General features: G+C 40.7%; 2 protein-coding genes across 2 annotated transcripts in view; both read left to right on the top strand.

Moving 5' to 3' along the window:
* LPCAT2 (lysophosphatidylcholine acyltransferase 2) overlaps positions 1 to 16,303 on the top strand; it is a 54,653-nt gene that overhangs the window by 29,397 nt on the left and 8,953 nt on the right. Inside the window, exons 11-12 of the mRNA XM_019749780.2 lie at positions 976 to 1,129; positions 16,176 to 16,274. Of these exons, the coding sequence (XP_019605339.2) occupies positions 976 to 1,129; positions 16,176 to 16,274 (253 nt within the window). The remainder of the gene's footprint in view (positions 1 to 975; positions 1,130 to 16,175; positions 16,275 to 16,303) is intronic.
* On the top strand, positions 9,656 to 10,686 carry CAPNS2 (calpain small subunit 2). The gene has a single exon (XM_019749781.2). The coding sequence runs from the start codon at positions 9,790 to 9,792 to the stop codon at positions 10,537 to 10,539; it is 750 nt and encodes a 249-aa protein (XP_019605340.1). The 5' UTR covers positions 9,656 to 9,789; the 3' UTR covers positions 10,540 to 10,686.

Raw genomic sequence — 16,303 nt, 5'->3', positions numbered from 1 at the left:
GTAGCAATTCTGACTAAATTTGAAATACCCTAGACCTACCTTTTTCTTCTGGGTATGTAATTTTTTTTTTTTTTTTTTTTAAGGCAAAAACACCCCTTTGTGCTCTTATGATGTAGTTTAAACCATTTAGAATATTCCCTTTGAACTATCTGGTATGAAAGGTATGACTCCCCAAGTCCCCCTGTTATTACAGTTCATTCAGTTTTTATCCTTTTAGGGATTTGCAGAATTTATTGATTTAACAGACCCTGGCACCCTCCCTAGGAGGGAGCTGCAGAACCAGTATTAAAAATTATATTTTGATGATAACGGATACGGCAAATATTATCTGTATCTTCTACATAAAATGTTTTGATGTTATGTTCACAATTGTCCTATAGGTTTGAAAAGTTTAGATAGTCACTGAAATTGGAGACAAAAAAGTATGTGTTAAGTCACATGTTTCATCTCAAAGATAAAGTTTCTGATGTAAGCTATAGTACGTTTGCCAGTGTTAATCACCCTGATTTTTCATAACTAATATCAGAGAAAGTGTGTGTAGTCTAGCGAATCTCCCTATCACAACATTTTCTGACATATGAATTCATTATCAGCCTCATAGCTCCTTGAAAACAAAAGTTGTGTTTTTTTAACAAGTCAGTGAGTACTATTGACTAATTAAGTAATATTTAGATTAAAATGTGATTTCTTATTTTCTTCTCATGAGTCCTTTATTCTTCTACCACATTGCTCTTCTTCTCAGTTACTTTTCTTGCCCTCAGATATTCGGGGAAATTACAGTTACACTAATATCCTTTAAAAAATTAGAGGCCTAAGTACGTGTTCAAATGTACTTTAAAATACCCATTTTATTTTCCTTTTCAGTTTTAACACATAAAATATTTTTCCGCCAGACAAATGAATAAAACAATGTGCATCAAAATGTCACCTGGATTGTAAAGCGCTAATAACACGTGTTTGTAATTCTTTGTTTAGATTAGATTGGGATGGTATCCGTAAGCATTTGGACGAATATGCAGCTATTGCGAGCTCCTCAAAAGGGGGAAGAATTGGAATTGAAGAGTTTGCAGAGTATTTAAAGTTGCCTGTTTCAGATGTCCTGAGACAACTTTTTGCACTCTTTGACAGGGTATGTTAAAATTTGATCTTTAACACACAAACGTTTTTATGCTCCCCTCAGAGCACCAATATGGCAGGCAAGGAAAGCTTGTTAGGTCAGTGTTAGAAGAAGCAAGGCTGAGCCTAAGGAGTCATTGCATGATTTTGTTGTTTTCCCCTTAATAGTCATAATAATACGCGTGTGTGTGTATGTGTGTGTGTGTGGTTGTGTGTGTGTGGTGTGTGTGTGTGTGTGTGTTTTGCAACAGTTATGATAATGTCTATCTTAAACTCCAGGTCAGATATAAATATTGTGACAATGTAATCATGTTTGTAACTGGAAAGGTTTATATAACTGGCAAGAATTTTTAAATTTATGTCAAAAGTCATATATTGAGGACCTGGGTGGTACTATTCTATTCTGAAGGTTTCTGGACTTTCCCAAAAATGTGTGAACACCAAATAGATTTTATTTTCAAACAACATTTTATAACAAAGGTTTCCATTAAAGCTTGGCCACTTGCCATTATATTGGGGATACAATTTCCTGCTTTTGAATATATAAGTACATGAAATTAGATAACTGAGTTGTCAAAAAGTTGCCTTAGAAAAGTGTATCAAGATTTCAAGTTCTCTATTTTTTTCATTTGTTTTTCATATATAAAATTCACTCTTTGGGTTACAGATATATGAGTTCTAACCAATGTATAGAGGCATGTAACTACTACCAGTACTTTCAAGATACGCAACAGTTGCAAAACAGGATATTTTGCAAAGAAATGATAGCTCAAGGACAGAAACCAGGACAGGCCTTTTTTTCTCTCTTTTCAGAGCACTCTCTTGTTCTCAGTGACTTACTCTGTAATCACATAGATGGACTATCTTTAACGAGTGCATCTCGTTATGCAGTTAAGCAGCTTTCTCCTGTACGTGGTGCGCGGGCCTCTCTCCTGGGCTTGCTCGCAGCATCCAAATAATCTGTCCTTGTGCATGAAAAATAATCTTCACTGCGCCGTATGGCAGTACCGCTGTGGTACAACTACAACGTGTAATGAAGATTTCGGGGAAAGGAGAAGAAAATTATTGGCTATAACTGCAAGTTGGGAAGACAAAGGAACTTTTGTGCTGTTACTAGTGTTTCTGGGAGATTTATGTAGCAGCTCCCAGTATGGCTCTAGAAACTATGCAAGTAATTTTAAAGAAAGTTTCTACAAAGTCGAACTTGGTGGCAGGAAGGAATGTGGCAGGGACATGCAAATGAGGACAGAAGATGGGGACGTGGGAAGTGACATGAACAGGGACCAAGGGGGAGGTTTAGAGCGTATCTTAGACTTCCCGCTCATCGTGATTTTTATTCAAAATTAAAAATAGTATCTATAAAAGTTGCCCTCTCTTTCAGGTGTCAGACTGTCACAACTGGCAGTTACAGGGTTGTTAGGACACCAGTTCTGTCTTTTGGTGACTGATGCTACCTGCCACCAGCCCCATTGGTCTTAGTGCACTGTTAAGCATGGGAAGATTTGGGAGTGGGGAAGGGAGTGTGAACCAAGGATTAAAAGAACCCCTAGTTAGCTGATTGACTGACTCTGAACTGGAGAAGACAACTGGCTCCAGGCAGTCAGAAGACGGGTGAGCGTCTGTAGCCGATTTGGTCAGTCACGTTTCTGCATGGGCTGTTTCAGTCAGCTGGCTCAGGTATCAGTGATAAGTGTGAGTTTTCTTCACTTCTTTGTATAGTGTGACTTGGCTTTAGATAGAGACCACAAGCTGGTCTTAAAAGCACTTTTCTTTTGATCTCCAACATACTGGAAGGTAGAGAAAATGGTCTGGAGAATTAAAGACTAATGCATTTGACCTTCCTTCTTTCCTTCTTTCCTTCTTTCCTTCTTTCCTTCCTTCCTTCCTTCCTTCCTTCCTTCCTTCCTTCCTTCCTTCTCTTTTACCCCCTCTTCCCTTCTTCCCCTCTTCCCCTCCTTCCCTGACTCCCTGTCTCCCTCTCTCCCTCTCTCTTTCCTTTTCTGTTTTTAACATACCTGCATGTCTGTGCTTGTGTAGGTTTGCTTCGTTTTGAGAAGACGTTGAATTATGCACTTGCTGCCACGCCCTGTACACATACCCACTTCCATGCCAGGCTTATTTTTTCAGTCTCTTTAAGTGATTGAGCTGGGGAATTTTCAGTGGGAAAGACCAGGAAGTTCAGTAACTTCCTAGTTTGTTTCTCTCAGAGTAGCTTATCTGTCTAAACTCAATGCCTCAGGAGGGGTGGGGGCCAGAGGGAGGAAGGGTGGGAAAGAGAAAGGGGTGGGGAGTTCCTGTTGCTCTTTCAGTAGCTATCAATGTTTGCAGCGCCAATGGCTCCCATAAGCCCTTCCCATGCTCTTTTCCCACTTTATCCTCCTTTTCCTTCTCCTTCTTTTCCTCTCTCAATCTTTCCCCAAGTCCAATGTAGTTGTGCTTGGTATTTGGGGGATGGAGGAGAGACCTGAATATCTCCCCACATTCCTTTTCTCTTTTTTCCCACTTACATTCTTGGCTCGTCTTCAAAAACATCATCATGGCTTTTGTTTCAATTTGTTCTAAAAAAATATGCTATCTAGTTAGCTCCTTCTGAGATTCTGACATGGTCTTTTAGATTCTCAGATATTTAACAGCAGGTAAGGTCCAACAAAAATGTGATATTCATGATCCAAAGCATGGGATAAGTCACTCCTTCGGGATAATTCCCTTTGGAGAGGTCCAATCTTTACGGGGGAAAAGGAAAAGACCCTTTACATCTTTAGGTTCAGCGTAGCTTCTTTATTTTCATGAATGTATGCTGAACTCTGTAGATCAGAGGATAACTTGGGAGTAGTCAAAAGTCCAGAGGAGTTAGGGTTGAGGGCTGAGACAATAGTTTAAAACATTGTCTTCTCGACATTTTTTGTATTCACAATTCAGTGTTAAATACTACGTTTTGTGGCAGCACACTTGGAGAGATTTAAATACACTTACTGGGTTAAGAAACCGCTCTGTCTAAATCAGGAATGATTATCAGACAGTCATTTTTAGAGCTACAACAATGTCTGGCAATGTCCATGCCAGCATCATCGTTCCTTCCCCCCACCTCACCCCCGTCATCACAGTTACTGAGAAACCCATGAGCTGCCCGGCCAACAGTGTCTTATACCCCTGGGAGGCAAGTCCTCAAGTAGTTTAGTATGCATGTCATCTTTGTTGCTCGTTTGACAATACACCATGTTATCTGCCTCTGACCTCTTACTAGTAGCCGAGTCGTATCTCTCCTGCATTGCATCTCACCATACATTCAGCTTGCTGTCCCACCTGACACATATCACCATCATGGTCTGTACCCTCCCTGGTGGCAAAGCTACCAGTATATTTCAGGGGCCGGCGGACTTTTACTGTGAAAGAGCCAGATAGTAAATATTTTTTGACTTTGCAAGATAGATGGTCCCAAACTTTTAGAACAACGTGTAAATTGAATAGAAAAATTCATCTATGCCACTCACAAAGATTTCTTTGTTTATTTCCAATCAGTGAAGCCATGTAAGTGCCTTGTTGTAACTCTCAGCATGAGCATAAAATCAGCATACTGCGGCACCCTACCTTCCCTAACAGGAAGGGGCAAGCAAGGATGCTTGTTATTATTGGCACTGATGATTTCACATTTGAACTAAGACCAAGAACAGGGCCGACAGGAAGAACTCAGGATAAAGAAATGCATTCATTCCACATAATGTGAAACGGTAATAAAAGATCTTCAGAAGTTTACAATAGCCACAAATGCCGGATTGTCAAAGTGCTAAAGTATACTCACACCTTTCCTGTCTAATATTTAAACAGAGTACGTAGTCATGCCAGAAGATCCCAGTGCCAGTTAGAAGGCAGAAATGGGAAAAATCATGACAGTTTTCAAATTTTTTGCAGAATGGAAAAAGTAACCATCTACATTTTATTAGGCTATGGTCTGTTATGCGCATAATGGTCTTGGTATAAAGTGAGAGATTTTAGCTCATGCCAGATTTTAGCTTAGGAATTAGGATTCAGTCTCTCTCATCTGTAAAGATAAACGATATTCCACCAGTTAGAACTGTGGGAGGATGTCAACAAGAGGTAGACAGGTTAGTCAAGAATGAAGATTCGGAGTGAGCCCCTTTCAGTCAGATGTGGACAATCCTACAGAGCACCAGTGCTTGTGATAAGCACTGACTACAATCCTCCAGTCCACTCCTTAAACCTTACCGCCACTCTTGGTTCTCATCAGCTTACCAGGGGTCAGCAAACAGCAGTCGCTACACCAAATCCAGTCTGACACCTGCTTTGTGAATAAAGTTTTATTGGGACATGGCCATACCCATTCATCTATGTATTGTCTCTGGCTTTATCGCCACAGTGGCAGAGATGAATAGTTGCCACAGTGAAGTCTTCTATCCTTGACATTTCCCGTTCAGGTTTGATATGTAATAATAATAATATTTCATAACTCATGTGAAGAGAACTCACCTTGATTCCATCTCAGCTAACCAGAATTTGTTCTATGAAATCTACTCTATAACGTCTATGAGACAATGAACAGGAAAAGACTATAAACTTTCTGAGTGGGATGGAGGACATTTTCTATTCAGTTGTACAAGTTGCCCTGAATGTTTGGTTGTCATACATGTCGGAGCATTTCCTTCTGCAAGTCTCAGATTAGCATAGCTCCCCCATTGAATCCCTCATAGTCTGTTCTCTCACTGAGTGTTGTTACCCTAGGAATATCCACTGAAGCATGAGAATTAGATGCTTTATTTCTGCCTCCTGAATGCAAGTATACCGAAGAGATGCTTAAAGGAAATGCAGCAATGAAATTGCTGGAGACTGCAGCAATGAAAGCGTAACTTTTTGACAAGAGCAAGGGAGCAATGAGAGCATAAGGGAGTAAAGAGCAGGGCTTTGTAAAGAGCAAAGTGTGTCAGACCAATTTAATTTCCTCCTATGACAGAGTGACAGTCCAAGATGGTAAAGAAAAAGAAATAGATATTATCTCTATGGACTCTAGAAAGGCTTTTGATTTCATCCAGTATGACATTCTCACCCATAAATTAGGACGGTCTGGTCCAGATTATGGTGCATTTAGGTACAAACCCCACTGAAAGAAGGGCTTCGTTCACAGGAGGGGTTGAGTGTCCTTCTGTATTATTCTAGACCTGGTCCAGTCCCACCACCTTGGAATTCTCTTTAGAGGTGCAACATACTTGATAGGTGGCAGTAGGAATACTTTTGAAAACCAGACAATGTGTCAAAATGGGGATAAGAGTAAGTAAGCATGTCTTTGAAAGTTGTGGAACCTGACTGGAGATTAAGAAAGATTGAATTAAATTAATATATAGCGTAAAAAGACTCAGGCACCAGAAGGAAACTAAGTGCCAGGTAAGAATGCTGCTGCTGTCACTGCTTCATGGCACGTGAAATTCCAGACTCACAGAATTTTAGAGCTAAAATGACCTTTGGTGTCAAACGCCATCTTCCTCATTTCGCAGAAGGCCGCCAGCCATAGAGAGGAAGGCACATGCTCAAGGCTGCATAGCTAGTTATTTGCAGGACTGGGACTAGAACTGTTGACTTTGTTTCAACCTAACTTTCTTAAGGCAGAGTTTACATATCATATAATTCACCTATTTCAAGCATACACTTCAATGATTACTTTTAGTAAATTTACCAAGTTGTGCGACCATCAGCATGAATCAGTTTTAAAATAGTGCCATCCACCCAATGTGATTCTTTGTGTCTTTAACTGTTAATTCCTGTCAACTACCTACCCCCCAGTCCTAGGCAACCACTATAGAGTCATGAGTCCTTCTGTGTTATTCTATACCTGGTCTAGAATAGAGACTTTCTGTCTCTAGATTTGCCTTTTCTAGACATTGCATATTAATGGAATGATACAATATACGGTCTCTTGTGCCTGGCTTCTTTCACTTAGCATCATGTTTTTGAGGTTCATCCATGTCATGGAAAGTAACTCCATGTAAAGGTAGTAATTCATTCCTTTTTATTGCTAAACTGTGCTCCATGTATGGCTATATCACATTTTGTTTTCGATTCACCAGTTGGGGGTATTTCAGTTGTTTCTGCTTTTGAACTATTCTGAATAATGTTGCTCAGGTATGCATGTGTCACTCTTTACTTTTTAAGTCCAATAACTCTTCCCCCTCAAATTGAGGTTAATTTTTCCATCAGATGTGGCCTCTTCCCCTACCCTTTTCCTCCAGATTTATACAGTAGAACTCCCCAGACAACGACCAAAGTTCCTATTAATGTTCTAATAAATAGGCTTAGGGGATGAAAGAGGCCAGAGAAGGAAAGATTTGTTAATCTAATAGCTGTCTTTTTTTCTGTGATGGCTTATGAGGAACTGTTAGCCAAATGCCCTCCATCTTCATAGAAAACAAATGAGAGGAATTCGATTTAAATCTCAGCAAAAAACACTTCAGATGGGCATACGGAAGCACATTTTATATGCCAGTGGATGCTATCACGTTAATTTCCAATATTATAAAAATAAAGCCCATGTAATTTTCTCTGAGAGAAGCGTATATGAATGGGTTTAAATCTGTCAGAGGCCAGATGGCCCCTTGTGATCCTCTAAAAGGAAGACAGTTCTGTTGTGGTGCTGCTTCTTTGTGGTTATGGAAGGCATTTGGCCTTTGGTGCTCCCAGAGGCCATTTTGTTGTGCCCATGAGACCAATTATTGGAGTCATTATGCCATAAAACCAATCATACGAAAATTTCACATAAACCACTGGGTGTGGCGGAAGGAGACATTGTTCCCACGTCCTGAACAGCCGTGTTCCTCAGCTACTGTTTTCTCTCTTGTGGTAGTTAGAATCATCATCATTCAGTTCTAGAACTGGACAGTTTACAAAGTAATTTCACATCGAGTCTTCTTTTGACTTCATATTTGAGCTGTTAGGGGTTCCCACAGTAACCTAGGAGATAGACTGTCACATGGCAGTCTTAATATAAGACCGGGTCTTATAATATAATATAATATAATATAATATAATATAATATAATATAATATAATAATATAATATCCAATCGGGTCTTATATTAATTTTTGCTCCAAAAGTCACATTAGCGCTGATGGTCCAGTTACGACTTATTTTTGGGGAAACACAGCATAGCCACTGTGGAAAACACTATAATGGTTTCTCAAAAAATTAAGAACAGAATTACCATATTATCTAGCAATTCAACTGCTGAGTATATATCCAAAAAAGTTGAAAGCAAGGACTTGAAGAAATATTTGTATATCCATGTTCATAGTAGCATTATTTATAATAGCCAAAAGATGGAAGCCACCCAAGCGTCCATCAACAAATGAATGGATAAAATGAATGGAAAACATATACATACAATGGAATATTATTTAGCATTAAAAAGGAAGTAAATTCTGACACATACTACAACATGGATACACCTTGAAGATATTATACTAAGTGAAATAAGCCCGTCCCAAAAGGACAAATATCACATGATTCCACTTACATGAGGAACCTAGAGCAATTTAATTCACACAGACATAAAGTAGAGTGGTAGTTGCCAGAGCCTGGTGGAAGGCAGTATCGGGAGTTATTATTTAATGATTACAGAGTTTCAATTTTGTGAGATGAAAAAATTCCCGGGGGACGGATGGTGGTGATGGTTGCGTAACACTGTGAATATATTGAACTCTACACGTAAAAAAATGGTTAAGATGGTAAATTTTATGATAGATGTATTTTACCACAGTTAAAAAAAATTTTAATAAAAAAACAAGACACAAAAACGTATTTATTGTATGATTCCATTTATTTAAGGGACAAAAATGAATTTGTGGTGTTAGATGCCAGGATAATGGTTACCCTTAGATAAGGCGTGTAGCTGGAAAGAGGCATAAAGAGACTTTGGGGGTGCTGGTGACATTCTGTTTCTTGACATGGGTGTATAGTCTGTGAAATTCTTTGAGCTATTCCTTTATGATTTGTACAGTTTTCTATATGAATGTTACGCTTCAAAAAATATTCCAAAAATGTAGCTCCTGAGCCCCACAGCAGACTACAGAATCAGAATCGCTACGGGTGGGGCCTGAGAACACTGCATTTTAAAAATTCCCCTTCCAGGTTTTTTTCTTAAGAACATCGGAGTTTGGAAATCTTTGCTAAGGGAAGGGGATTCTGTAAATATGCTTCCATTGCCCAACAATTCTGCATTTCTACCCTACCCGTGAATATTCCTTAGAAAAAATAATCGTTGCTCTCCTTGAGTCATTTACCCGTGGTTAGGAAAATACGTGTCATATTTCAGGTGCTGGGAAAGAGAACTTAGATCAATGACATATGGAAATGTATAGTTTAATATATCCATTTATAAATATTATTTCTTCTAATTTGTCCTATGTACTATAATTTATGATTATTTATTAGATATGTTAGGAATATTTATGAGAAAAGCTCACAATTTTATTGAGGCCCCTTAAAAATGGCAGGTGCTAGGACCTAAGGGAATCCAGGCAACTTCTGTCTGAGGAAAGACATCACACCGTGGGTGTGGTGCAGCGTAAGCAGGTACAGAAAAGCCAGTTCTTCCACAGGTACGCTCTGTGGACTCCATTTCAGCTCCCTTCATCCATCTGCAGAACTTTGGCAGCTTGTTACACTGAAAGCATGTTTCTTGCAAAGGCTATTTTGGAAGGAGCAGATCGAGGTCTTGGGGGAGCTCTTGGAGGCCTTCTTGGAGGAGGTGGTCAGAGAAGAGGAGGAGGAGGAGGAGGAAATATTGGCGGGATAGTTGGAGGAATTGTGAATCTTATCAGTGAGGCTGCAGCAGCTCAGTATACCCCAGAACCACCACCTACTCAGCAGTATTTCACCAATGTGGAAGCCAATGAAAGTGAGGAAGTTAGGCGTTTTCGGCAACAATTTGCCCAGCTGGCTGGACCGGACATGGAGGTGGGTGCCACTGACCTAATGAACATCCTCAACAAAATCCTTTCTAAGCACAAGGACCTGAAGACGGACGGCTTTAGCCTTGACACCTGCCGGAGCATTGTATCTGTCATGGACAGTGACACGACTGGGAAACTGGGCTTTGAAGAATTTAAGTATCTGTGGAACAACCTCAGGAAATGGCAATGTGTCTATAAGCAATATGACCAGGACCGTTCCGGGTCTCTGAAAAGTTCTCAGCTGCGGGGGGCTCTGCAGGCGGCAGGTTTCCAGCTAAATGAACACATTTACGAAATGATTGTCCGCCGATACGCCGATGAGGATGGAAGTATAGATTTTAACAACTTCATCAGCTGCCTGGTCCGCCTGGACGCCATGTTTCGTGCCTTCAAGTCTCTGGATAGAGACGCAGACGGCCTGGTTCAGGTGTCTATCCAAGAGTGGCTGCAGCTGACCATGTATTCCTGAAGCGGACACTGAGAAGGCCGGACCCGCCGTGGAGGGCAGGACCGCTGGAAGCCTGTCCCTCCTGTCTGCACAGAGGCGGACCCCCCGTCGCACAGCTGGCACTTCCCGGCGAGCTCTTTCCCCACCCTCCATATGTCTGAACTTGCACTGCTTTTCTACTGCTCCATTAAAACAGATTTTCTTTCATGAAAAAGATTTTGAGTGGTTTGTATACCAGCTTTTTGACATACTGGATTTATATGGATTTATACATGTGATGGGGGTACAGGGCAAGCTCTAAGAGAGTCGATTTTAATAGGTTGCTGCTTATTTGGTGAATGAATTCCAAGGAACAGGAGATTTGCTATTGTTGTTGGGCTTGTTAAGCATGAAATTTTGGAGGAAAAAAATGGAATCAAGAAAGCACTCAGGAGATACATTTTTCCCATTAAAAGGGTGAAGGGGAGGGACGTTCAAAATCTGTTTTTCTCTTAATTTTACATCTGGTCTCTCTATTACATAAAAGAAAGGAGAAGTGTTTTCCTGGAAACCTATTTAGCTGTATAGAAACAGGTTCAGAAATGTGGATTTAAGCAATTTCGTATAAGGGTAGTGTTTTTTGGTACGGTGAACAACTATCTGAAATTCTGGAATGCGTTGTCGTTGTCGTAAAATAAGTATGCAGTAATTTTGTTTTGTTTTGATCCATTTGTAAAGAGGGTCAGGGGCACTGGAGAATGAAAGGGCGTGCCCGTAGCCCGCAATGTCTCTGGCTGCCTTGACAATCAAAGTGATCAATCTTACGTGTACTTCATATGAATCAGACTTGCCCAGCTGTGTCAGCCAGCGCCTGTCATGTCTTGCCCTGCCTTGAAGCAAGGAACATGTTTTTGTTCCTCTCTGAAAACTGCAGGCAGGAAAGAAGTAAACAAAGAAAAAAAAAGAAAAACTTACATAAACCCTAATCAGTTATATGCTATATAAAGCAACATAGAGATATGTAAATATATACAAATATCGCTGACTCTTTCTTGCAGTGGTTCTCGGCCCTGGCTACAACTTAGACTCACCTGGGCAGTCACGCCTTTCTTGTGTGTGGCCATTGGTTTGGTTTTATCGTTTTGATTCAGGTGGTTATAGTGGGGCAAGCAGAACCCAGAATCCGGTTTGCATAGACTCAGCTCGAGAGGCCGCATTTCCAAGTGCTCAGTTCCCTGCCTACTTCGCTGGTTTTTTAATGCATTCCCTCGCTCTCCCAGGTCACTTTGGAGGATCCTCCTGAGTTGGAAGATCAATTCTTCCTCTTTTGACTCCTTTAGAGGAAAGTTCTAACTGTGGAAATGATGAAACGTGCCTGTTAACCGCCCTCAGCTGCCTGTGGGAAAGCCCCAGTGAAATTAGGAGAGGGTGGCATTTGGCCTCTGTGTTCACCTTCATCACCATCATATAATATTTATGAAACCACATGTATATAATTCTGCACTAAGCCGAGCCCAGAGGTCACGTCCACTTCTCCTCCAGGGACTTGTAATTTCAGCTTGGTCTGGTGTGCTGCTAAGACCAGGTGTGGTTGTGTAAGAATGAGCCGCTGCCAGCAACTGCACATTAATGTCCGGCTCCCCATTTGAGGATAAGCTTACTAATATGTTAGGCTCAGGTGTAGGAACATTGCCTGGGAAGGGGAAAGCTGCCAGCGTGCCTTTTAAGGTCTCAGAATATTAAGTTATAATTTCAGCTTTCCACACGATGGTTGTGGAAAGGGCAGTGTAGCCACACTTTCCCCCCCCCTCACTTCGTTTTAAATGTTTTATAATAGTTAAGACAATTATCTCATGCTGAGGGTGGTATGGAGTAATTTTCCCTCGCTCCTCAAAGTTAAGGAATCACCTGCTTTTATGATTCTTTTCCATGCACAGTCAAAACACCCTGAAGGTACCTATATTTTTCTTCTGTTCTCTTCGGGGAACACAAAAGTTTGTATGTTTATACAAACAAATTTTATACGAACAAAGTTTGCATAAAATTTGTACTAAAAAAACCTCAATCATTGGAGTGAATGCTAGAAAATTTAGTCTAAACTGGATTTTTCCAAATAACCAAATCTTTGGCATTGTGCAGAACAAGTAATTGAGTTTCTTCATTGTCATCCAATAGTTGATGTTTTAAAGGTGCGTTTTCAATGTAAGGGGGAGTATTTCCGTGATACGTTTTTTTAAAATTTTGCCATTTCTACATGGAAGACTACCTAAGAATTTAATGAATTTGAATAGTACTATCCCTTGGGTTTGTAGAATATCTTCAAAGACTCAGGACGTTTTCCCATTGGCTGCTGCATACCATGTTTCTCTGAAAATAAGACCTAGCCAGACCATCAGCTCTAATGCATCTTTTGGAGCAAAAATTAATATAAGACCCGGTCTTATTCTACTATAATATAAGACTGGGTCTTATCTAACATAATATAGTATAAGACCGGTCTTATATTAATTTTTGCTCCAAAAAACGCATTAGAGCTGATGGTCTGGCTAGGTCTTATTTTCGGAGAAACACGGTAGTAGTTTCTGTTTTATGTAAGCATTTTCAAATTATTTTGAAGGCGTTGACTAGCTAATTTGTAGGGATGGTGTCATAGCGATTATAACACAACCAAGAGAAAACAGTCCCTGTCCTTGGGAGTCTGCCACCTCAATATGTGTTCAGAACCATATCCTTAAATGTCGGCAGACATAAAAAGTAGTAAAAGCATCTGATGCTGTAGGAATAAAAATGTTGAATAAATCCAACGGTGAGAAACCTTAGGGAACTGACAGCTGGGAATCAGACACATGAAACTCACCATTTATTCCTTCTGGAATTTTAAATGGACCAAGTGGCCTGGACCTTCCCACTGGTCTTAGAAGCCAGTGTAGGGTGACCGTGGGGATGGAAAGGCACTGGGGTGTTGTGAGCCCAGCCCTCAACTTCCATGCTTTTCTCATCCTGCTGACCGCACGGTAGGGATGGGGCCCACTGTCTAGAGTTTCGGTGAGGCTTAGTCACTCCTGTTTTTTTTTGTTTGTTTGTTTGTTTTTTGCAGTGACTTAATGTAACTCCTTGGTTCTAACTCTGGGCTGTCCTGGCCTCCAGATTAGGGAGGGATCAGGCCCCCGTCCAGAAAGCTGGTCTCCTCCTTTGAAACATGGCCCTGAATTATCTTCAAGTATAGATTTTTTTAAAAAAAATTCATAATTCTTTCTGAGAATTTGGATAGGTTTTTAAAGGAAAGAACAACGCATTTGAGGAATAATTTTTATCATGGAAACTATTTGCAATTGAAAACTTAAAGGAGTGTATTTTGCTGTCTTCTTTTTTCTTCTCTGTTTTTGAATAATATATTTTATCAACCTACTTGCCTTAATTTGAATGACTGAGAGTCAGATTATCCAAATTTCAATTGTAGTTACGATAATACTGAGTTGTAGGATCACAAGTAAAACATCTGTCTGTTTTTTTATTTGTAAAAATGAAGAAGTTGAATAGATGATTTCTAAGACTTTTTTTTTTTTTCAGTTCTAAGTTTTATTCTCAATTTGGAACCTTAACAATATATTATTTTATTAATCCAGCCATAAAATCTTTCAGAATAATTTCCATGCTGGTGTTTTCCCCTTCACATCACTAGGATGAAAACTACATATAATTTCTCATGTGATTGGTTATCAAGGGTCTGCTTTAGCGTTCTTTTGTCAGTCAAGAACACTCGTACATAAGACTGTTAATGAAAATCAGGGGTCCATAAATTACCTTGTATTTTGAATAGTGGTAATATTAAGGGTCCCTTACATTTCTATTTCTCCATCTGAAAAAATGACTTACAATGCTCCACCTGTGTCATACATAGAGTTTGGTAGCATAGATAAAAATTGGATGCGTCACAGTAAACATACAACATAAATTCAATCTGAGTGTGTTTTCAGTGCCCATAGATCTTTCTTGTATCTGGTCTTCAGAACTTCTAGTCAAGATTTCCATGTTGCTTCATGGAGGAAGCCGATTGCCCAAGAAATTTACCTAAATTGAGCGATATATTCACAGTTCAGTGAGCTGTCCCACCTCTAAGACGAATGGACAACAGCCCTCCTTAGTGCTTAAGAAAATTAAATGGTGGTGGCCCAAGGAAATTATGTCCCTTAAAACACTACCTTCTCCGAAACTTCTGGGATGATGAAAATGTAGATATTGATTGTGGTGTATACATTTGTCAAAACACGTCAAACTCTACGCTGAAAGATAGCTGCTTTTTGTTGAATGTCAACGGTACCTCAAAAAAGTGGATCCAGGAAAAGGAAGAAAACAGCTCTCTTATAGGTAACCAGACAAAAATGGAAGTCAGATGACCTGAGTTTTGCCTTAGCAATAAACCCTGTTACTTTAGGGAAATCTTGAAACCTCTCTCGTGTCTGCCTGCTCCGATGGGAAAGGAAATTCAATTATTGATCTTTTTAGTTCCCACCCTGCAGGAAGATAAAGTACTATGGTGAAAGTGATGTGTGACCTTTTGAGTCTTGGTTGCTTTGAGACACTGATGAAAGCTGCAAAATTTTTCCCTAGAAAAATGTACTACACACAAAAAAATGCACAGCATTTCAGCAACTTCACAGCCGCCTGTTTCCCCGGGCTCACCCACAAAACCCCAGTGAAGCATGCTTGCATTCGTGTTTTAAGTGAACCCAAAGCAGTAGCTAAGGATAAATAAGAAAAAGCGTCTTTAGCACTTACCTATGTGTGCAAGTCAGTGGGAAAACAGCCACAGCAAGAAAGCAATCCTTGCCCTGAAGGAACTCTTGATGGTTGAAATGTAGACACTTCCTCAGAGTAAAAGATTACGCTCCTATGGATGCCAAACATTTGTTAATCTAGCAAGTGCTGCGCCGGCTTTGTTGCTACTAGTTCCTAGTTTATCTGGAAATTCATCACTTGAAGATTTTTGTGCCAAACTGATGCTGACACCTGGGACTGTAGTCAAAGTGCTGTTACATTTCTCTTCCTCCCTCCTCCTCCTCCTCTCTCTCCTCCACTTTTCTCTTCCACGCCCCGTCTCCTTTCTCCTTTGTCCTCTTCCCCTCCTTTCCTCCCTTTCAGTTCTCTCTGTCTTACTCTTGCTTCCGTCCTCCCTCCCTCTCTGCCTGGCCTCTCTCTTGCTTTCTTCCTCCTTTTCTTAATCTTTCTCCCCATTTCACCCTCTCAGTGTGCCTGTTAGGTGAGTGGTTAATGTGTAGGGAAAACTCGGCATTCAGCCCGCCGGGGTTAGAATTATCCACCCCTTCTCTTACAGTGTCGTCACGAAATACCTCCTGAGGTGATGGAAGTCCTAGATCCTGCCCCCCAGAGGGGCTCCCCATGAGGCCTGAGCTCAAGGACCCACTGCGTGCCATAGAGCCCCTCTCATGGAGCCTCAGTGAAGCAATGTTTACATTGATTGCTAAACAGAAATATCGTTTTCTTCCTTCTGAACTGGAAATGAGTGAGCCACCTGCCTGCTGTCCCATAGCCAACAGGCTCGGCTCACGATGATGCCGAGCTGCGTGGCATACCTGAATCCCGCCCCCGCCCCCGGGTGTGATTGACAGCAGTTCAGCTGGTGGCGCTGCTCACTGATGTCTCCTGTCCTTTCACAGAACCATGATGGCAGCATTGACTTCCGAGAGTATGTGATTGGCCTGGCTGTCTTGTGCAACCCTGCCAACACAGAGGACATCATCCAGGTGGCATTTAAGGTACTGTCAGCCCCACTGAAAGCATCTTG

The sequence above is a fragment of the Rhinolophus sinicus genome, linkage group LG11, assembly GCF_036562045.2.
Source record: "Rhinolophus sinicus isolate RSC01 linkage group LG11, ASM3656204v1, whole genome shotgun sequence".
NCBI classification, from domain to species: domain Eukaryota; kingdom Metazoa; phylum Chordata; class Mammalia; order Chiroptera; family Rhinolophidae; genus Rhinolophus; species Rhinolophus sinicus.
The sequence above is the reverse complement of the archived record's forward strand: the minus strand, read 5'-3'. Positions and strand labels throughout refer to the sequence as shown.